Below are 24,398 nucleotides of genomic sequence, written 5' to 3'. Positions count from 1 at the left end.
GGGAAGGGGACCCCCCCCGTAGGGGGGACGGAACTCACTGCGTTCACACATACACTTTCCCATCCACACAACGATTCTGGGCTGAACCTCGCTTCGCATTGTAAAGTATATGCATGGACACAGTGGGTTCCGCCTTCTCCCTACGGAGGGGGCCTCCTCTTCCGGAAGATATAACCTAACCCAAACCTATTTCTGATTTAAAACTAAAATTTGGTTTGGGTTGTGGGTTGGACCTCGCTTTGCTTTGGTAATTTTTGGGTTTTTCGTTTTTTGGGGGGTGAGGTTGATGGGGGACAGGTTCCCCCGACTGATTATCACTGTTGGAGTCACAACAAAAAGTTTTACCGAAAGATCCGATCATATTTGTCAAAATTCAGAAAAGACCTTGTTCGAAATAATTACCCTTTTTTGGTCTGTAACTTTTTTTTTGGGCTCCCCCCAACTAAAAATGATTATTTATATTTCTTTCTAAACATAAAAAGTCCGTAAAAAAATTTGCAGCCCATTTGCAGGTGGAGCCGTGATTCTGAATAATTACCCTTTTCTTTAAAAAAAAAATTCCCAAAAATCGCCTCATTTTCAGAATGTCAAATTAGGGGAAGATCTTTTAATAAAATAATAAAATAATAGATCCGGCAATGCAATATTTTAAAACAGGTTTATTATTTCTTCGAAATCGACATTTGTTTTTAATGTGCGCTTTCTCTATCTGTATAATGCAAAATAACTTAAGAAACATGTGTGTTATTCAATAATGTGTTTCAATATCTCAAAAACTTTCATTTCTAGAAGACAAAGTATGTGATCAATATTTCTACAAATTTGTCAAAAGCGCGTCATAGTACGTGTATATAAATATAGTATATAATATATAAAGTTCTCGAGGAAGAAAGCGCTCTCTAGATTTACTGTGTATTTAATGGTTTGAGAGATTTATGTCTTGACGAGCTTGGTCCGCTGCTGGTGACGCGTTATCATTCTTTCGGGCTTTCAGATAACCATGGAAAAGACAAGAGGCTTTACATCCTCCGAATAGAAAGCTCAACAGCGTCTCTTCGAGTTTCCAGCATAGACAACTCGGATTTTCTCTCAACTTCGAGTCGTCGGAAATACGATGGTCTGCTACAAACACGCAAGATTTAACTTTTGGAGAGTTGCATAACGAGAGGTTGATCTTTCGCGTAACAACTTGCATTATTATTTCATAGTTTATTTTCCTGACTGAGAAGAGAATACATTCAAAATAATTTATCGTGAAGAAAATAAAAAATAACAAAAATTGATAAAATTTATTATTAAAGAAATTTCATTGAAAAATGTACATATAAGGAAATTTCATACAAATACACACGTATAATTTTTAAGAACTAACTAACATAATGATATGGATTTGTTTGGAAAGATTTTCTCTTTTGTGCATCTGATTTATATATATTATTATAATAAAATCTCGTTTTAAATCTCATTTTTCCATTAGATGATTTTAATTGATAAAAATTTTTATTTTTTACTTCTACGTCACACACACACACACACGCACACATTAAAATTTATTAATCTGCTGTATATCTCGTATGAATATCTTTCTGTAATATACAGAGCACGTGGCTCAGTATTCTATTTAATAAATCGATATAATGATAGCTAAATATTTCGTGAAAGAATTTTTGCGTCAGCAATTCTTGACATCCCTCAGTTAATAAAAATCAGATATTTTGTAGATAAAAATATGTAGCGAAGCATAGTGTACGTTCTTTGCCAACTAATTCTAAAAAAATCAATATATCTTGCAATATTTATTTTTCCTTTGCGGCTATATATGCTTTCGATATTTTTTTCGATGAACGTCAAACGCAGAACCATTTCAAATGGTAAAATTGGAAAAAACTACGTTTTATTGAGATAATATCAATCGAGAACTTAAAGACAAATCTGTGGAAACTTACGAAAGAGACGGAAATAATTGTTTATTGACATAATTATGTAAAAGATATAGTCAAAAATTATCTCAAAAATTGGATGAAAAAAAAAGAAATACTTAGCTTTTTTACGCGCGATAACTATAAGCAAAATATTTTTCAGATCATCTCAGAAAAATATATATTTGTTGATTAGATATTTCGCGATGTCAAGTGCACAAAGTCACTCTATTCGATTGCGATATAAGTTCTCGATCGATATTATCTCAATGAAACGTAGCTTTTCCAATTTTACCATTCGAAATGGTAATATATATATATTATTGTTTAAAATTTTAAAATATTTGTGGTAAATTTCATCAAAACATTCGACGCGCGGATGCGATACGTATAGGTATACGAAAAAGAATTTATTTCTCTATTAATGCAAATCCATCCAATTTCGCGGGTTCGTATATGAAGAGCAATATATTTAGGCGCAGAAGGGAATACTTTCCATGCGTATTAATTTTAATTCCGCTCGGATCTACTATTCGAATCTACCTCGATTATCAACAAGTGTTTTTAACATTATTTTTCAACAGCAATATGCAACCGCCAGCGATATCGTCGTGGATGTTATACACTAAAAAATATAGCGAGAGATGCATAGTTTGCAAATATTTGTTTGGCGAACAGCGGCTTGATTTCCGCGAGTTTTCATCGTTCGCTAATAAGCCACGCGCGCGTAATTGGAAACGCGACATATTTTCGGTATCGCCATCAGTTACTGCAGAAGAGCCGGTCGATATTGTCGCGCGATTGACATTGCGCCCGCGATTCGGTACACGATAAACGGACACGTAATTAAAGTCTCCGATCACTGATGTAATGCTTCCGTAATATTAGAGATAAAAGTACGATGACCTATTTATAGTATTTATGCAATTCAATGCAATTAATATTAATACCGTAAATGTAGTAATTATCGGCTCGCATTGTTACAAAGTTATCCGAAAATCTGAATCTATTATTAGAATATTTAATATTGCAATATAATTGCGTATAATTGTGTCGCACAAATAAAACTTATATAATTGACAGATGTTCCATATTTTTCAAAAAACTGAACAAGCTTGTTTTTTTGCACGACATGACGACGACATAGAAATATCGAATAATAGTCAACAAATTCTAAATATTTTCCCACGTGTTTTCTTCAATATTTAATCGATGTTATCCATAAATTTCTATCAATGAACTATACTAATACTTTGAATTTGCATGTTTGTTCTCCAATTTTTTTTTATCAAGGGTATACGTGTGTGTGCGCGATAAAAATCGATTTAATATAGTGCAAAGAATTTAGATATCAAAACAGTATTGATATTAAATGCTAAATATTATAATAAGTGATGTATTGCGTAAGCTTGTGTCGGTTTGTTTTCAATCAAGGCTTGTTGCATTATCAGTTATCGATAATTCCTAACTAATGGATTGCACATCATATACCATATTAAATCGATGATCTTCTCATATATAGTGGCGCGCATTTTTGTAAACGAATTATTGTACTTGCGAATTGCATTGTCAAATAGCTGATAGCTGACACGCGCAACTACATTGCTTAAATTGGATGGTGAAGAGAAATTATCAAATCGTAATGGAGAGAGCACATGTTACTGCCCGACGGCGGCACGCTATTAGTAGGTCTATTGCTGGTAATTGATCTCCAGATACAATCACATTGTTAATCATAGCTGTAATTAATGTAGTAGCGGGTTAATAGCGAATCGGCCAGTTGAATGGAATACCATGGAATTAGTAGTCAGGGAATGTATCTTGATGTGATTGACACGCGCACATGTATCAAGGTGTACGATTAATTTCGACGATAATTCGTGTATTATGCGCGAAACGACCGCAAAATATTTATTCTTACGTAAATATTCGCGCCATGATCGAGCCGATACAAGAGACGCAGATGTCTAGTGTATCGATAACAATATGAAGATAAATGCTATAGATTTTATTAATAATCGAACGCGAATGTTATTTCTTAATTCACGTATTATCAAGAACAGATAAGAATGGTGGACAGTTTGATCATACATAACATTATTGAAAACAATATTTTTAGTATTAATTTTGGTAAAAATAAAGATGAGGGGAGGCACCTCCGATGACTTTGACCTTGACATATGTTATCAAGGTCATGACCCTGAGTAACTTTTCCTTATAACTTTAATCGGCGGTCTCTTATAATTTCTGAGATATTTGTAGTTCAGTGCTCGGATTTAGTTGCACATTTCGGGCCGAAATCGGAGGCGCCGCCTATCGTTGCCGTTGCCCTGACTACCGTTTGAGGTTCGACGGCCGAGCCGCCGAAATCGCGCGTGACACGCTATGTCTCAGGAGTGTCCCTATATGAAAAATATGCTGGAATCGTACCTTCCGCCAAATTATCATTAAAATTTGCTTTACTTGATAATTTTTATAAATTTCTATTATTAATATATTATATATGCAATCTATTATACACATATATATTATATATGTTATAATAATATATGTTAGATAGTAATATATAATAATTACAATTTTGATAATATAATTCCACATCATCCATAAGGTACTAATAGTTGATGCGTTTTTCTTAAAGTGGTTTTCCCAGTAGGCCTATTCCACTAGTGGAAAGTTATTATCAAAATTGTAATTATATTATATATTACTATCTGAAATATATTATTATAACATATATAATATATATGTGTATAATAGATTATACATATACGGTAAAAATGAAGATGAGGGGAGGCACCTCCGATGACTTTGACCTTGACATATGTTATCAAGGTCATGACCCTGAGTAACTTTTCCTTATAACTTTAATCGGCGGTCTCTTATAATTTCTGAGATATTTGTAGTTAAAGTTTGATTCGAAACAAAAATTTGGTTTCGGTTATACAACGTCACCCAAATCAAATATTAGTTTTAAATCAGAAATAGGTTTGGGTTAGGTTATATCTTCCGGAAGTGGAGCCCCCCCGTAGGAGGGGCGCGACCCACTGCGTCCACGCATACACTTTCCCATCCATACAACAATTGTGGAGTCGCGATGTGGGGTTTTGTATCATTTTCTTTCCATCTTTAAAATATAACGAATAATTACATATCTATATTACATTAAATAACTTCAAATTGCATATTTAAGTAAATTTGTATCCATAAGAATGAACATTAATCAAATTCGCCAGGTTAAATTCAAAGTATAAAGTTAAACACACATTTATATTGTCAACTTCATTTGTTAATAACTTTTTAATGAACAATGACCGACGGCTAAAACCTTTTAAATGTTGTTCAGGGTTATGACCTTGACAACATATGTCAAGGTCAAAGTCATCGGAGGTTCCTCCCCTCATCTTTATTTTTACCTTAATTTTTTGTGGCAAATAATTTTCATTATATTTAATTTGGAAATAATCATTTTAAAAAAGAGGGAAGGGGGGCACAGGCACATTGATCAAGGCTACAACGTAACTTTATAAATAATTGATATTATATCCTGTACAATGTCGTTATGACGTCGAAATTAGATTCCGCAAAATATAGGATATTGATGTGAGCGTTTCGAAAGCTATAAGATATCATTGATAAGCAGACTGTTACGAGCATAAATGCGAGGGCGGAGATTGAAATCGGTCGTATTCGTATGTTGCCGCTGAATTATACCGTAATGGCGCCAGCTTGAACATTAAAGGTGGTCCATTCAAAACATTTCTTCCCTCGTCGTCTTTCAACGCGAACAAAAGCCTACTACATCTTCCTCATATATATGAATAACGCGAGATCCGACTTTCAATAGAAAAGATCGGAGATTTCAAACCACTCATGCCCTTCCTCTTTTGCCTTTTTTTGGCTCCACAGTATTTTCGACAGCCTCAAGTTTTCCTCTCCGTTTCCAGTTTTCCATTTTCTCTTCTTTTCGCGTGTTTATTCAAAATACATCGAACCTATTCAATCAGAAATGATTGCGCGGAAAAATGATGATATGCCAAAAGAATAAAATGTGAAATAGGAATAAACTACTCGTAAGCGACTAGTAATAGTAATAAAATATGCATTTTTTGTTTCTACTTTTTTTAACTATTTTTTTAGCAAATTTTACGATAGAACAAAATATCTCGCAATCAGTTAATATTATCTCTCCTACTGCAAAATTTAAGAGGAAAATATACATAAGGCAAAGTATCTAAAATTAAAAATCATGGAATTGAATCTGTTGAGTATTCTCAACTATGTTCACCACGAGGGTGATGTTGCATACTTTATGATTGAATTATATATTTTGGAATGACCCTGAGGACAAGGATTATTATCTCCTCTTTCCCGTTTCATAGCGAATGGCAAACACGTGTAAAATTTTTTACAGAAGCCTTGAAAAAGTGATTTGCCGAGAGAAATAGATGGCAAATCTTCAAAGATCAAAGATCCTAATCTATAATCAAAGGGCAGTAAAAAAGCGCGTTGGCAAAAGTGGGTCAAAGAAATAAGTGCGGGCGAAGGAGAGATGGATAGAGAAGAAAAGCAGAATAAAAATCAATGGCAGTTCCGAGGCTAGATTTAAATTTTATATATAACGCATGTATAAACACCGCGATCCTTAAACATATGCGGGAGGCAAATAGACTTCACCGCGTTGACTCTATCAACCTCTCGAGAGTTAATTTGAGTTGCTAAATCAGTGCCGACTCTCTCAACGAAGAGGCTTCAGGCGAAGGATCCTTGTAGGAGGCTGTGAAGTCAGAGATCTACAGAAACTACTCTTAACTGGCCGATAAATACGAGTTAGCTGCGAGGCACAACTCACACGATGACGGTGGTTTGCCGACCTACTTAAGCTCTAATTTAACAATAAAACTTGCAACTTTAATGGTGCCTTAATTAGAGAAGGGTCTATTGTCTATTATTGTAATGTTCGAATTATGATACCTGCAGTGTCAAAAACATAATGTAGGGAAGTAATACACGTATATGAAGAGATATGGAAAAATATATAAATATATATAATAGTATTATATATAAAAAAAGAGGAACATATATGTGTAAGAAGAGAGAAAAATATAATTATATAATACTATTATATTTCAAATTTTGTTTGTCAATGAGAATATGTTTTTCATCATTTGTACACTCACTTCTATTGCTAGCACATTTTTATACTCTTTAATTTTTCATCTTCTACATTATTTCCCGTTGTTTCTTTATCAATGCTTGAAATTAATTTTCCACGGGTTTACATTTTCTGTTGTCTATTGTAACATCATTGAAACCGCTCCAATAATACTCGAATTTGGCCGAAACTATTTTACCAATCAACGAAGAAAATCGCGAACGTATATAACCCAGGTTCGTAATCTCTCGATAGTATCAACATCCCAAATTGATAGAGAACCGCGTCGCGAGGGACGGGAAAGAGCACGTGCATCGTTGATGGGCTCGCGGGAGTTGCGGGTGGATGTCATATCGCGCTCGCGCAGATCTGCTCGATGGAGAAAGCGCAGCGTATATTTCAGGTGTAAATAACAATTGCCATTCCATGAAGTTTCTCTCTCGATGGCATCCGCATTCCCTTTCGTATCATTCTGTATACGTATCTTTGTATTTTAACCCTCCTGTAACGTAAGCTCGCATTTTTCACTCAATACTCGGCTTCGCCAAGTTCGTCGCTTTGTCGAACTTTCCATTTTCTTTCTCTCTCTCTCACTCTCTCTTTCTCTTCAAGACTTTTCGATCTCGTTCGTGCTCTATCGTTTATTTTGGCTTTACGACTTCGCCATTCGCAGTCCCGTCGCCATTATTCGGCCACCCTCATGCAACTAGCTCAAGTTTCTAGCAAGGGAGCAAAATGAAAAGGGATGTCAGCGAATACAATAGTCGTTTTTTTTAGAGACGTAACTCTTCTCCCGGAGGCTTCTGTTTTCGCAGTATCTTGAAAGCCCTACGTTCTTTTCTCGCTTATCTTTTGAAATTGCAAATAGATTATTCTTATTTCTTGAATTAGAATTTTATAAATATCTATATTAATTTTTATTGTTATTGTTATTTTTAAAAACAAAGGTATAAAATTAAGGCTCTCAACGGATAAAATCACACTATCGGAGTAATGGCAAAAAGAGCCAAGCGCGGTTATTGAGGGCGCAAATGTTTATTTTAAAATATAATTACAAAATTAATTCGCGGACGTTTCGGCCCTTTTTTTGGCCATCCTCATTGTTATTTTTATTGTTATTATGTATATATATTAGTAGTAGTATTTATATATTATTAGTTATTATTGTTATTTTTATTGTTATATATAGAAATATTTATTACATCCCGTCTTATTTCAAATTATTTATTATATATATGCGTTAGAACTATTTGTTAAGTTTGACAGATATTGTAGAATTATTACTCTTATAAAAATAGTTAACAATTTTACGCTTTGTCTATTTATCAGATGTATTCTTCTGTAAATCAGCATGACTCGTTCAAAACGTATTTTACAATTATCATAATTGCCAGTAATTTGACCCGTAGGAAAACGAAAAGGTGATGGGCGAAATTCGTGAGTGAAACTTTCGAGTTGCGAATCACCGTCAATAGACGAAGTGAAGTCGAATCGTTGCGCAAAAACTAGGGGATGCTGAAGCGGAGGAAAAGAGGGAGGAAAAGGAAGCAGAACGGATTAATTAGAACTGCCCGTTTCGCCGAGAACGACATTAACTCGCTTCCCTTTATCCCTCCCCTATGATCACTTGTGATTGCGATTAAAGGTTTAAACATTGTTACCTAATGATCGCGCGAATAAAACGCGCATTAGGGATGAGGAAATGGGAAATCGATCTTGGAAATCGGTATTAGCGCGCAAGAGTTTCTATTAAAAAAATTGTTGAAATAATTAAAAATAAAATAAAATAATTTTGCAAATTATGTTATTTTATTTTTAATTATTTCAACAATTTTTTTAATAGAAACTCTTGCGCGCTAATATTTTCAATATAGATACAGCAAACAATTTCAATTATTACAATGATTATATATTAATAGTAGAATTAGACAATATATCGTATAAACGATGATCTCGAGACAATTTTGTTTAAAAGTAGATAAGTCTGTAATATGTTTTTATGTGGCTTTATGTTCTTAAACGGATTACGAATGCGAGATTAAATGAAAAGGGAAAAACTCGCGGTGAGATTCACGTCACGAAACGAGAAAAGGATAAGCCTTTCGAGGAAGAGGAGGAACTTCCTTCGCAGCTTAACGAATCTCTGTAATTTAAATCCTGCCTTGCATCTCGCCGAGGTTAACTCGCCTAGCGAGTATTTTCATCGCGCTTTTCCTCCGACCTTCTTTCGTTATTAGTGCTTTTTTTCCTCGGATCGAAATAAAATAAGCTCTCGATGCATATCGCGGCGAGATTTTTTTCTTTCGCGTTTTCCGGCCACGTCTCATTCCCTTGAGAGAGAAAGATAGACAGAGGGAGATTTCTCTTTCTATCTTTTTCTTTCTCTTTATCTCGATTAGCGGATTTCCGAGTATCGCTTCTTTCCTCTCCAGAATCTAATGGAGAAATAAACTGTGCGCACCGTGCAAATTATGCTCTCAAATCTCTTTATTTCCCTATCATAAGTGCCACGAAATCCATAAAATCGAGCTTGTAAATTTTTATGAATCTGTAGCACAAAAATCGGTCTTGAGATTAACTTTTGTCGTCGATTGATGATGAATCCTTCAATCATCGAATAATCTCGATCTTCTCCGAGCAAGTGTCAAATCGCGGCTATGAATGATGCATCGCTGTGTATTTTGGTATACTCTCTTAAATCTCTCCGAGGTAACCGTTAAACTTTCTGAAAGCGTGGTTGTGCAAATTGAGATCTTCTGGATATGAGAGATAGAATTCCGGATCTCTTTCATATACGACAAAACGTGAATGTAAAAGAAAAATATGTAAATTTAATTCGTACCTTCGTTTTTTTGAAAAGTAAAGTGTATTAGCGCCATATGCAAGCACAAGACTATTAATTATGTTTGTTTATAGCAAATAAAATGCAAGAAGACTGGCACTAAAATATTATTACTTCCGTATTTTAAGAGCTGTCAACTTGCGAAGCGGAATAATTTCATTCGATAGGAAGTCTATTCACCTGGCAACAAAAGCTCTCGATAAATCGACACGTTTAACAATGCCGAACGTTGATAAATTACGGCGCGACATTTCTTTAAAACTTGCACGATGGTGAATAAATCAAAATGGACATCGAATCGAGATAACCACCAACTGCATGCGGGCGTGCAGGTGCGTCGAAATTAGAGATGTACCCTGATATATTTACCTTTAGCTTTTAGTTCGATGCACAAGAGATATTTGATTAAATCTCGATTATATATTTTCTTTTTATAATGTATAATTTTCAGAGAAATTTTAAAAAAATCTATCTCACACAACAATACTCAATCTAGATTTGTCAAAATAATTTTTCTGCTATTTGAGCTTTTGCGAACCTTCATTAAGAGAGAAAAACACGTATCCAGAGATTAATATTTCTCGCGACTGTCGAGTACAAGGCTTTTCATCGCGCGTCATACAAAATGAGAGAAAAAGGAAAACGCGCGCGCTGTCGATGAAAATCGCGAAAACGCTCTTACTCGGCTATCCTCGACTCTCGTTGGTCTCTATCTGTATACTTGTCTCCCAACGCGGTGTCCCGCTGTATAATTGGACAAACATGGCTGATATTTATGTAAAAGTTACCCGGCACACGAATCAGTGTTTGCACATTACGCATGGTTGCGAACACAAACACAAAAAAAAACGAGCATAAAGTCTGCAAATTCGGTTCGTGACCGAGATTGTCGTAAAATAGAGGTGCTCGTGAGAATGAAATAGTTCACGAGTGCTTGTATTCTACAGTCAGATCAGGTACCAGTGCGAGGAAATTGCACGGAATTTGACTTGACGTCAATGCGACGACAAACGATATTATGCTAAAAATATGATGAAAGGGACTGTATAATTCTTCGGTTATATCCGAACGCGTTTTACAATGTGTAGCAGAAGTAACTTGGTGTCGTTAATGCTAATTGGAAAAAATATTTCAAAGAACATTTTTTTTTAAGTGTAAGTAAATATTTTCAAAAGATACAGAACGCGAATGCACCGATGAAAGAGTCTGTCTTTGAAAAACAATTTTGAATAAGATGTCGATGCTTTTGAATTTTCTCTTCGCGCGCGCGCATAATTTTTTTCTTAATATAGAAAAAGTGTAAATTTTCTAAATGTGATTAAATATTTATTCATATAAATCTACCCTTTATATAAAATCTGTCGTCTTGTTATAATAATTGCGTGCAATTTAATGCGAACATTAAGATAAACAAAAAGGACACTCACCGTTTCCTGTCGCCATGATGTTTCCCAGCAATCTGCTCAAGGTTTTTCCGCTCTCTTCCGGCGTAACCGACCCCGACGCACCGGTTTCCGGTTGCGTCATTACATTCATCTGCAAGATAAAGATAATATTTTGTTACTTTACTATCTTATTGCACAGTAAAATTAATACAATTCTCATAGTTATTATAAATTAGCAATCGTAAAAATATTAATTAAGATCTAATCCCCCCTCTCTCTCTCCCTCCCTCTCTCCCTCTCCCCCTCTCCACCTCTTTCTCCCTCTCCCCCCTTTCTCTCACTCAAATATAACAATTAAATATTTATGTTTAAAGTTTTACATATAAAATCTCTAAATACTTTTCTAATTTTTTTTTATATAGAGTTAAAAAATTCATAAAATGTAAATTTAGAGAATATGTAACTGACAAATCATGATTATAATATAAGCTCATCAAATGGTCCGTCCGCTGGGAAGCGGACTAGCAATAGTCTAATAATACAAAACGGTATTTAAACATGAAATGTCCCAATTCAGGTTTACATGCACATCCTTGACTCGACGAATGTAGATATTAATTAATATCTGACCCGCAGATCTCTTATTCGCAGGCTCTATGCTTCAACAGGGACATCGTCAAACTCCGTCAACGTAATTACACAAAGAGAAATCGTCTAGGAACAACTCGAAAGGGAGTCGGAAGTTAAATACTTTTTGCCGTAAGCGAAAATTCTTACCGAGTACTAAAATTGAGGCTAAATATGCGACTCTTCGGTTTACGTTTCATTAGAGCGCTATATTACAGTACTTCACAAGAATTATCGCCGTGGGGCTAAACTTGCGAACCTCGGAGATTTTAATCAAGAGTCATCGTAGGTCCTGCTCTCTCGACATCAGGCTGGCAAGAACTCTCGCGGGCCTACGTGCGCATTATTTTATGCAAAATGCGTTAGAACAAGTTAGCGAATGGGGACAGAGTTTTATTTATTTTATCATCTCAATATCTCGTAGGTTTTATATTCTAATATTTAACATTTATCGATTGACATTTCTAATAATTGACAATATATCTTCTTCGCAATTGTTTGCGATTTATCATACAATCTAAGAAGATACATGAAAAGCTGTTCACAGTAAATATGGCATCGCAAAGATTTTACGATAATTAAATTAATAATTATTCAATTTTATTAAAACATGTTATTAATTATTAAATATTTATTACAATTATTAAATATTTGTTTAATAATTATTAAAGTTTTGAAAATATTATATATTGGAAAATTATTTTTTTATTCTATTTATATGTATAAATATTTTCTGTGAGTTTTATAGCCAATAGATTTTACATTACATTTACAAGAATTTCCAATAATTATTTAACAATTTTTATAACATAATATTGTGTCAAAATATAAAGCAAACTGTATAATACAAATTGTATAATACAATATAAAATATAATAAAAAAGATCTTGCTATATATATTTTTAATACAATTTTAGATCGCGATTATATTTTATTCTTCTTTTGCTTTCTTTTCTTTTTAAACAAGACTAAAGGAAACTACTTCCGTTTTGTGTTACGCGCAACTTGTAGAACAAATCCAAAGACACTGCATGAAATAGCCAAATCCAATTTTCTTCCCTTCTATTTTCGAAAACAAGAAACTCGAGTACTTATTTCCCGGGAAAACTTTCAGTCCGCCAGCGTTTTATATCCTACTTTCTCCAGAGCTTCAATCTGACCACGATGACCTTTGAAGTATAGGACAACGGTAAATATTTTTGCAGAAATATAAGCGAGTCCCATGCGAAAGCCAATTTCGTAATCGAGATGTAAATTGCATCGCATCTGGCCGATTGCCAATTCTCTCTCTTTCTCTCCCTCTTTCTCTCTCCCCCTCTTTCTCTCTCTCTCCCTCTCCCCCTGTCTCCCCCTGTCTCTATCCCCCTGTCTCTCTCTCCCTGTCTCTCTCTCCCCCCTGTCTTTCTCTCCCCCCTGTCTTTCTCTCCCCCTTTTCCTCTCTCTCCCTCTTTCTCTCTCTCTCCCCCTTTCCCTCTCTTTCTCTATCTCCCCCCTTTCTCTGTATTTCCCCCTTTCTCTCCCTTTTCCCCTTTCTTTCTCTTTCTCTCTCTCTCTCTCTCTAACTTCATTTTCTATCAAACTCCGTTTTCTGTTTGTGATACGCTTTTGGTACTCTGCAAACTCCTCTTGTCCGAGGTACTCGCTATCTTTGTTGCTCGCCTCTATTCTGCATCTGTGCATAATTTTCTTATACGAGCTATATTATTTTTGTTTTTGCATGTTGAGTGTGACATAATGCGATGTGCATAATGTGGCCCCGTTCCTGGAACGATTCCAGCGGTCGGAAACAGCCAGCGGGACGCTCCTGTGATTTGATCGGGGCTGCCACTGATGAAATGCGCGGGGCAATGCATATACATATATATGTACATACATCAGGAATATTAAACGCGCGGCTGACCGCGTGTGGTTCCTCCATCCTCATTTTCCTGTCTGCTCGCGTCATTTTGCAGATCAGCGCTATCATCGAGTCTGACGTGCATTTGATTACATCGTGTATAATTTGCGACAAGCATCGTTGATTTTATGATAATAGGATAACATCGAATCACGCTATTATAAACAAATTTCTTGTTCGAACTGCGGATTAGAATATTTGAAAATGAAGATAGATTTCGAGCACATCTAATATATTTGACACACTGGATATATTTTAATTAATCACGCGGCGCTGATCATCAATAATTTCGTTCTTGAAATATTGGATTCACTCCCACGTCGCTCAGATGCATCGCGCATTCAGATTATATACACGATGCGGTCCAAAAGTTTTAGGATTAAGGTAATAAAAAATAAAAAAATGTCGGATTACTTTATTTAATCTTTTATTCATTCAAAATATGATCCATCTGACTCAATGCACTGTTTCGTGCAGGTTTCCAACTTCTGCATGGCGCTAGAGTAATCCTCCAAAGGGATCTCTTTCAATCGCTCGATCACAACTCTTTAGTCATCAATGGTGTCGAATCGGGCCCTTTTCAGTTGCAATTTCAGCTGCAGTTTTGGGAACAATTAAATAGTCGGGGGGAGATAAATCCAGTGAGTACGAGGGGTGGTGTCACGATCTGTTTGCGTCAAAAACTGACGAATCATTGCTGCCGAATGAGCCGAGGCATTGTCATGCAAGAGGAAAAAATCGCGAGTGCGAAACAGGGTGGAACGAACGCGTCGAATGCATGAAATTAGGCGGTCCAAAACATCTTTATAATATTCTGCATTAGCTGTACAACTCTCGAGCTTCTCTTTGAGCTGTTCTTCGGCGGCCACTGCGTTCGTCGTCTTTCACCGACTCTCTCCTCTTTCGAAAACCAGCCGCCAAAAAATATTTGAGCGAGTCAAGGCTGCATCCCCGTAAGCCTTTTGGACCATTCCCAACGTCTCCGTGGCCAATAAGCCGACTTTACAACAAAATTGCGTTGCGACATGCTGTTCTTTCTTCACATCCATCTCAAATTTTTGACAGAGGATAACAAATACGAGTTGTGCGAAACATCGTTGCTTGACAAGTACTGAAACCACATTAACGCCATTTGGCCTACAGTCTTCGAGGAGGGTTTCTAGTACGTAGATCCACTTCGCTCTGGTAAATAGCGTTAGTAGTACCACCGTAAGAAATTCAATCCTAAAACTTCTGGACCGCACCTGTACATTATAAATCATTAAAAATTACACGCACGTGTGCAACTGTTACATGACTGTTCAAACTGCTATTGCAATTGTTCTATCGTATACATTATATTGTAAAGTTCCTTTCTTGTTTTCTACTTGCCGTTAAAATTATCGCGACATTTTATCAAAATAAAATAAATTGCAAAGAGATTGATATGTGTATTTGGTTTTATGACTCTTAACTTTGCCGATTAATTTATAATTATAATGATATACTCATCACGCTGAAATACTCAACACATTTACATTTTCCGCGAGTTGTCGAACAACGACCGTATTATCGATAACACATTTGTTGCATTTTGCAAACGTTATGACACATGTAATCGAAGTTTCGAGCTCGTGTAATCATCGACCGTTTGTGAATTTAATCAGCAATATTGCCCTGCCATTATTTATGATACTTGAGAGAAAGAACGGACATATATGGCTGGCAATTTCGCAAAAATATAGATTCTTGTAAATTACAATAATGATCATTCCATGTGTATAATCGCTCATATGACAAACAGTCGCAAATTTTTGAATTGTTGCCCTTAATACCTTTTTGTGAAAGATTTTTCATTGACATGATTTTCATTTTTTATTTGCGTTTGCAAACACGTTTCTTTTTTCTTCATTCTGTATTAATTCACACAATAAAAAAATTTTCTTGTATTGTTTATCACATATGCGTGTGTGTGTTTCTCTCTGCAAATATAATATCTCTAATCATTCCAAGTCTGAGTATATACATATATAGCAGAATTAATGATTATTTAAAAAATTATTATTAAAACGCAATATAAGTATTTCTACGATTTAAGATCTATAAATAATTAATTAATATTTTGTATAATTCTCAAGCGCGTATCTAACGTATAGTTAAACGCTACTATCATCACATACAATGTAACGGACGGTCTACGATCCATGCACGTATAACGTGTAATTTACGACACTCGGAGAAGTATAATCGCATGATAGATGAAAATGGCGGTGCGCCCATGTTTGCGTAGATACTCGCGGAAACTGTCGTGCTCGTCCGCTTTCCGACTTATCGGTCACCGCGGCCATGATAAATAATTATATCAAGTTGAAAACGTGCGAAAGGAAAATCCGCAATAAAAAAGAGAATGAATAAAAAAAAGAAAAGACTATCCATTCAGCACCGGGAATTAAATTTTGTCATCGTGATTAGATAGCGTGTGCTCAAATTGAAATAAATTAAGTGTGTATTCACACACAGTGACGCCGAAATTACTAGATTAACGCCAATGTTTAGTAGAAATAAAAGGAAAAAAACACGCTCTAAAAAGAAATAGAGATCTTACTCTATTGAAAGAATTTTTTGTTTCGTTGTAAATTAATAAATCGTGCATTTTAATCGGGAAATCATTGATAGCATGATTTTAACTTATTTTATATCACAATCTTAAAACCTATCTTGAATCAATTAAAGCGTTAAAGTTTTTATATTCATGATAAATTAAATATAACGAACACGACTACAAATGTTTTTATTATATGCACTGCGCTTGCCAAGCTTTATGGTACGCATTAAAACTAGATATTTTTTTACCAAAAAAATACGTTATTCTCATTTTCAATTTTTTTTGACAACAATTTTAAAGATAATATGTTATATACATCATTAATGTTTTACATTATGCACAAAATGAAACTTTTACATAGAAAAGTGCATGAATAAAATATGATGTATGAAAGCAGCTTTTTACGATTTTATCGGTAAAAAATATATTGCTGAGCATAAAAGCTATGATCAAGAAAAAAAAATTGGGATAAATGAAAGAGGGGGATGTAAATGCTCTTTTCGTAATATGGGATATTTTCTACGCTGAAATAGCGCGACCCTTTAGATGATGAATAATGTGTGGTCGATTTTACTGAAAATTAGCCTCTGACAAGGTATGGATGTACGGCATCCGTAACGTACGTTTTCTTCGATTTATCAGAAACTTTATGTATTTAAAAAGTACGGTTGAATCTAAAATGACTACGTCCGATAAGACGAGCAGAAAGTTCGACTCGTCGAACGCGCGCGAAAACTTTTCGACGGTACATATTTCACGAATACACGAAAAAGAGCGGCCACTAATTCCAACTCTTCGAATTGCGATATAATTTATCCGCATAATCCCTCGCGACGTATTTTCGGGACCAAAATTGGATCAATTGAGAATCTTTTTTTTGTTTTTTTTTTCTCTTATTAGCAATCATAAGTTTGGAGAGAAAAGAGAGAGAAAAATATTACCTTAATTGTTGAGGCTTTGGCACTAACGGGCGAAGTTCTTAAGACTGTAATAGCAAAAGTTGGTGTTCTTTTACCGGCACTACGCTTTTATCGCTATTTTTACGCGGACGCAACCATTAAATGCTTCGCCCGGTATAATAGTGCAATCTTTCCTAACTTGAAGTTTCTTAAACGGGCATTTTTCTTGAAAATACGACTTTTTTATAAGCGAATTGAGTAAGTAATCATGTAGCAAGCTAAAATGTCAATTTAAAAAAAGCCACGGTAATAATTGCACTATATGATATTTTTTCACAATTCTGTTGAACCGTAATAAGATCGCTGTGGTGATAATTTATTTAAGGATTATAAATGATAAGAATAGATTAGAATCAAAATCACACACATGGTCATGCTTTCGTTCATGTCTTTCGTTTCTTTCACATTGCTAATAACGTCTTTGAAAAATATGAAGAAAATGTCTTTTAAAATGTAAAATGTCTTTTGCAAAAGAGTATCTCGACCAATTATTTGCAAATAAATGCAGAAATCTCATCGTAAATTTTCCACGTTTTCTCTATCTAAAATCTTTATTTATTCCACATAATGGAACATATATAAACACATATGTAAATATAGCTCGCACAGAAAGAATGCATTTTAATTAATTAATAGTATAAATAACAATACAATATATAATAAAAAATAATGAAGATCTATGGATATCGCGAAAATATTTTAGATTATATTGCCAGAGAATAAATGTGCAAATAACAATTTGCGCCAGGAAACATGCCAAGCTATTAATATAAGCAAATAACTTTGTGTTTGGATAGAGGTCTAATTCACTCGATAGCTAATGATCAAAGGATAAATTAATTAACTGTTGAATGAATTACAAGAACAAAGGTGGTGGCGGTAGGTAAACCTGTTAATGACACGAACAGTTGCACGTCATCATCGGGCTTTTAAGCTGGTTTTGACACCTGTCGACTTTATGACGGCAACCAGGGGTGTTGCAAAGCTCCGACAGAGTCATTATCAGGTTTGCACTTTCGAGCTCAATCGAGAAACGAGATAGACCTCTCGTGATCTTTCGATTTACCTTACGATACATAATTTGAGCCTCTAAATGTCAGAGCGTGTTTGTCGCGCCAAACATCGGATTGACCCAAGGCTGCGTTTGTGCGGCACGTGTCAAAGTAGAGCTATCGATTTTTATGTATCTTGTAAAAAAAAAAAATACGTAGGTGTAAAGAGAGCAATATATGTATGTGCAGAATTTTTTAACGATTTCGCTTATTTTAACCGGAGATGAAGTGCCTGCTTCTTTTTTGACGTTTTTGAAGGAGTTAGTTCTAACGCGACCCACTTTGATGGCAATTGATGGCTGTTAATATTGCGTAATTTATAAAAAATGGTCGCCAAAATGTAAATAACTCTCTCTCAATTATATTTTGTCAGTTAATTTCATGTCGAGACTTCTTTCGCGCGCTTTGTCGCTCTCTCATTCGATATGACGCTTTCATTTATTCGTAAGAGTGCGATCACACGAGATGTAACAACGGTTTCATAAAATCGTGTGTTCTCAATGATCATGACGATGAATTGCACGTTAAAACGCAACGGCGCATCTCATCATCGTTCTTCACATGACACGCCAACAGTTCATTCCGACTCACGTTTCACATACAGAAATGTGAATAATCACATCACCGATGAATTAAAGAATAGGTCAGCTCCATCTCTCGCTAATATGGAAGATAGTCGTTAATGAAATTGCTCGTCAAACTCGAGTGGCCGCGTGGCAGCAATAACGATGCCGACGAGCGCTATCCCGGTATATGTTTGACGCAATAGTCTCTATATAACGCTGTAAATGGTGCGTAAAAAAGACTTTTCTGTACCAATCTACGTTCAGGAAAATGTACTGTTCCAGCGAGAAAAGAGGTTGTCCTCTTCCCTCTCTCCCTCGTAGGAGTACGACTCTCGGTAAGACAATCTCTAGATTAGAAACGTAGCATTGAAAGTCAAGTAACAATATTGACCTAATTCGATTCAGGGTTTCTATTCCCTGGAAAAACATGGAAAACCTGTAATTCTCAGGGACTTTTTTTGTATCTAAAGAAAGGGAATTCTCCTGGAATGTTATTGGCACTCAAGGAATTTTTTTTTTAATTCTCTTTGATAATTTTGCTTTTATATTGTAAGCAGCTTTATATTGTAGATTGTAGATAATCCGTCAATAAATCAAGTTGTGAATTATAAGTTTAAAATATATTTCAATGCATTGAATATGCAGCAGTGTTGGGCGTTATTCGAATAAATTTTTACTTGAATAATGAATAACGAATATTTTTTTATTCGTTATTTATTTATTTGTTATCCGATTTCAATTCGTTATTTATTTATTCGTTATTCGAAAAAGGGAACTTATTATTCGTTATTTATTATTAATTATTTTTTATTCAAAATACAAATTATTTTTTATATGAATAAATAAAATATATAAATATTTTTGTATATAACAATTTTTTAAATAATTACTTTGAATCCAAAGAGATGTTCAAATATTTTATATAATCTTTAAAGGAATCTGATATTTTGTAATAATCATTTTCAATTTCTTTATTAAGTTAATACTTACAGCGACACTTAGGTGTTAGAAAATCTAGCTAGTTTGTTTAATTGTTAGTCCAGAGATCATCAAACAAAGATTATTAGCGTTATTTCTTTCGGTCTAATCACAACAGCGTTACACAACGGTTTAAAGTTTTCAACTGCAAATCATTTATTCATTTAACTTTATTTTTATTTTATTGATGATCTGTTTTTTTTTTCTATTGTGATCATGGACATTGAGGATGACAAAAGCAGCAACACTCGTGATAGCTTTGGGTTTTTGGCTTTAGATTTGAACCAAACATCGGGGCCTTCATATTTAAATAAAAGTTATTGAGAATTCGTCTCTTTATTTAAAAATTTTGAATAACAAATAAAAAAATAACGAATAAATTTTATTTATTCATTATCCGTGAATAATAACTAATTAGTTAATTCGTTATCTTTTTATTTCTTATTTAAAATAAATTTTGCCCAACACTGATATACAGTACATATTCGTTGTTTTAATTCTTAGTTATAAAAAATAAAAAAAGTTATGCAAGTTAAAAATTTTTATCTTAACGAAAACTATTCAGTCCTTTTTTTTCAGTACATTTGTAAATCAGGCACATGAAACTTGTGGCACATGGAAGTGGCTTTGTGCTTTTCCTTCATATGGATGTAAATGTAAAACATTAGAAAACGTGTCCAATAAGAAAAAACCTATTTTAAGGATTGCATCAAAAAATTTTTAAATATTCTCGTTACTTGGAATTTTGAATAAAAATACCTGGAAAATTAGGGAATTTTTTTTATAAAATTTGAGTAGACACCTTGTCGATTAATCTTGAACTAGCTTCGGCGTGAATAAAAGCATTATTGTGTGCATTAAACGCTTTAAACGTTTATGCAAATTATACAAATTATTTATTAACATAAACGATATAATATGTAAATGTAATATGTAAATGTAATGTAAGATTAGTTCGCAGATATATAAAGAACTGGATATCGTAGTAAGCGCCGTAGAGAAATAACGAAATAAAAAACGCTGTGCCAGCAACAAGTATTCCTATAGCAATCGCTATAATAATCACGCGCAGCAATACATTGCTATCTGGAAATACTGTATTAGGCATGATCGCATAATCAAGAAAATGTCTGTGCGTGGGTGCAACGTGTTTTCCGTAGAATTTCCGCGATGTCAGAAGATGGGAACTTTCCGCCTTCCACAAGATCCCGACCTTTCGTATTCGTTTCCAAGTTGCTCGAGTTTCTTGCCTGCGTTACAAGGAAACGCGCGTTGGTGGAAAATTTTTTGTCGAGGAAATCACAAAGATCAGAGTTCGACTTTCGTGATATTTTTCTGAAAGAACGAGCCTTCGTACACACACGCATCGCGACGGTGTCGTGCTGGAAATGACAGCTTGCGGACGATCCGTTCGTTATCACTAATACAGCTTTATCGCGAAAGTTTGTTAATAAAAGTTTGCTTTATCGCCAAGATCGCGTAAGATCGATGGGGCATGGAAGGCGAGGAGGCCCAAAGATTTAGTGATACGTCTGGCGAATTTCACACCCTCGCTAAATAGAAGAGAGACACCAGGGAGAAGTTGAAGATTCTGATTCCGCAAGAGAGAACGGGAATAAAGATGACTGAGAGAAGTATGTCTTTAACAAGATTACATGCTACTTTGACGCGTCGCGATGTATGTTTGGCATTTTGAAGAAATTCTAAATGAAGCCGCGGAATATTGCCAGCAATTGAAAATAACGCGATACAATAAAGTCGTCTACGAAATAATTTTTTGGAGTAGAACCATCTCAATTTCGAGACAAAAGTCTCAGTTCGATATTTTTTGCGATTTCTGATTGCAATTTTCTTATTTTTGTAATGATCGAATCCTGCGAATGAAAAAAGTACACAAAATATGTGAAAAATTTTAATATATAATAATGCAGCACGAAAAATATCGAAGTAATATTTCCGTTATCGAATATGCCTGGACGTGGAAGGAATATCGAACCGTGCACCCTTTTTTGTATTTCACTCATCGCATATTAGCCATCTCTTCACAAAACCTTACGTACATATATGTACGCGCGCGGTATTTTTATACGCGCGTTATACAATATTAACACAGAGTCAGTGAAATATAAAACTGTCTGATCTCCTATGTAATCTTGGCGGCGCCAGATCCCGCGCCGGCGATGAAAGTAATGGCGGTGTTCGAGACGAATCGCCAAGAGAGGGTCTCGCAGCCATAAAAAGCGAACCCCCCGGCCGTATCACGATCGACCTTTAAGGCCATTGCCGAATATTGAGGCCATCGGGGAGCAAATAAATAATCTCGCGCCGTGGGCTCGATAAATTTTGAAACAACCGATAAATACAGCCGTATCCTCTTGCACGCCAGAGATCGGCTGGATCATTCGTGTGCGAGGTGAGAAAAAACACAACCGTAAAAAAGCGAGGGTAGCGCACACATGATGTTCTTTTCAATATCCAAATGGTGTACGAAATTTTTATGAAAAGGTTGAAAAGTAAATTTATAAAAAAAAAAAATAAATTGAACATCAAGATTGTTTAGAATGAAAAGTGGTATAAAAATAAAGTTTTATATTGTTATATATTAATACATTTTTTTATTTAGATACAAATTCTCTTCTATTACAAGAGTGTATTAATTATTAAAATAAACATTTGCATTCTTTTGAATATTGCGAATATTAATGTTTGGAGCGCTTTACTGCAAATTCTTCATAAAACACAGAATAATTTAATTTTAATAGTATCATAGGTCGGAATGCGAGAAAATATTAAGAGCGGAATGAATAAGAGTGACGACGAAGAGTACCTGTGCGGCAAAATTTTGCTTAATGTGTAATTCTAGCCGCGAAAGAGACAAAACCGAAAAAAGCGTCAAATAAAATAGAATCAAGTTTATGTCAAATATTTAAATGAAGATAGAGAAAGTATTCAAATGCGCAATGCGAGCAATAAAAAACAGCGAACCGTGTAGCATTAAATATCCAGTGGAATATTATGGAAAATTACGTACCTATGACAATAGCGACGACTGGACATAATTTTAATTAAAATTATGCAAAAACATCTCCAACAACATGAATTATTTATTACAAAAAATAATATATTATAAGTATATGCGTGTGTAATTATTTTTGAGTGTAGATATTTTTATTATTCAAGTAGCGTGCTAATTAAATTGAAAGTCCCAAAATTATGAGAGTCAAATAAAGTAAAATATTTTTCGAGTATTTATATATCTCTCATTATTGATATAAATAGAGATGTAAAGGTGAGAGAGGAAACCGGGCGGAGAGATGATATAGTGCGGAAACTCCAAAGCTACCGTAAAGCCGAGAACATAGAAGGCACATGAGAGGACCGACGTATAAACATTTTCAGCGGCACCGGCTGAGAGAAACACCGTGTGCGAAAGCTTTCATCTCATCAGGTTGCTTTTGGAAAAGCGCGGACGTGGCGCAAAGAGATTTTCTACAGAGAAGCACATACACACACACACACACACACAAGTGCGCGTGGGCACGTAAAGAAACGGTTCATACGCAAGAAGATCAAGGACATAATCCTTGTGTCATGAGTACACGTGTCGCGAGCGCGAGTTGCTTTATCCTTTTTACATCTTTTAATAGCGAGTTTGCCATAAAGTTATTCTTTTTAGCACAGCAATTAAATTAATTCGCTTTATAACAAATGTTCAGAGCAAATAAACTTAATCGATTATATCGATTTATTAATGATAAAAATAGAAAAAAAAGATTCTTACACTTTTCTATCTTTCTTTTGTGTAATTATTACATCGTTCAACAAAAAATAACTTTTTTTTCAACACCGGAACGGGACTAGTCGCTTTTTATATGTTTTTGGACGCCGAACACGAATTCGGTTTCGAAATTGCTCCATCACGTCAGAATTTTGAAAAATTTGTAATTAAAGTTGCAAAAAAGGGCTATTTTCACGAACTTTGTCATGTTATAGCTACAATATATGACGTGCTGGAGAAATTTTATTACAATCAAAATAAAGTATGTTATTAGGACTTTCAAACCTCAAAAGGAATTTTTGGTGTCCGTTATGATTAATAAGATGTCCATGGTTAAATATGAAGTGTATTGCAGAAGTTAGCTGTGACTTAGATCATTGACGATTTACCAAATAGCTCTCAATTATTATTTAAATTTAAGAGTTTTTTAGGTCGCTCAATACGAATCTAATGTCAAAATTGTCAAATTCGAAATAGTGGATTCAAATCTTTAGATTGCAATCTAAACATTTTTTTAAGTTTTGATATCCGTCATATTGAGTCCACTATTTTGAATTTGACAATTTTGACATTGAATTCGTATTCAGCGATCTAAAAAACTCTTAAATTAAAAAAAATATAATTGAAAGCTATTTGGTAAATCGTCAGTGACCTAA

General features: G+C 34.7%; 1 protein-coding gene across 3 annotated transcripts in view; it reads right to left on the bottom strand.

Moving 5' to 3' along the window:
• LOC115235552 (regulating synaptic membrane exocytosis protein 2-like) overlaps positions 1 to 24,398 on the bottom strand; it is a 194,709-nt gene that overhangs the window by 167,409 nt on the left and 2,902 nt on the right. For all 3 annotated transcript variants that reach the window (XR_003884047.1, XM_029807418.1, XM_029807417.1), the window contains exon 2: positions 11,344 to 11,452. Coding sequence is in view for 2 of the 3 variants with exons in the window: in XM_029807418.1 (XP_029663278.1) it covers positions 11,344 to 11,452 (109 nt within the window). In the remaining variant the exon portion in view is untranslated. The remainder of the gene's footprint in view (positions 1 to 11,343; positions 11,453 to 24,398) is intronic.

This window comes from Formica exsecta, unplaced genomic scaffold (genome assembly GCF_003651465.1).
Source record: "Formica exsecta isolate Colony F162 unplaced genomic scaffold, ASM365146v1 scaffold226, whole genome shotgun sequence".
NCBI lineage: Eukaryota > Metazoa > Arthropoda > Insecta > Hymenoptera > Formicidae > Formica > Formica exsecta.
The sequence above is the reverse complement of the archived record's forward strand: the minus strand, read 5'-3'. Positions and strand labels throughout refer to the sequence as shown.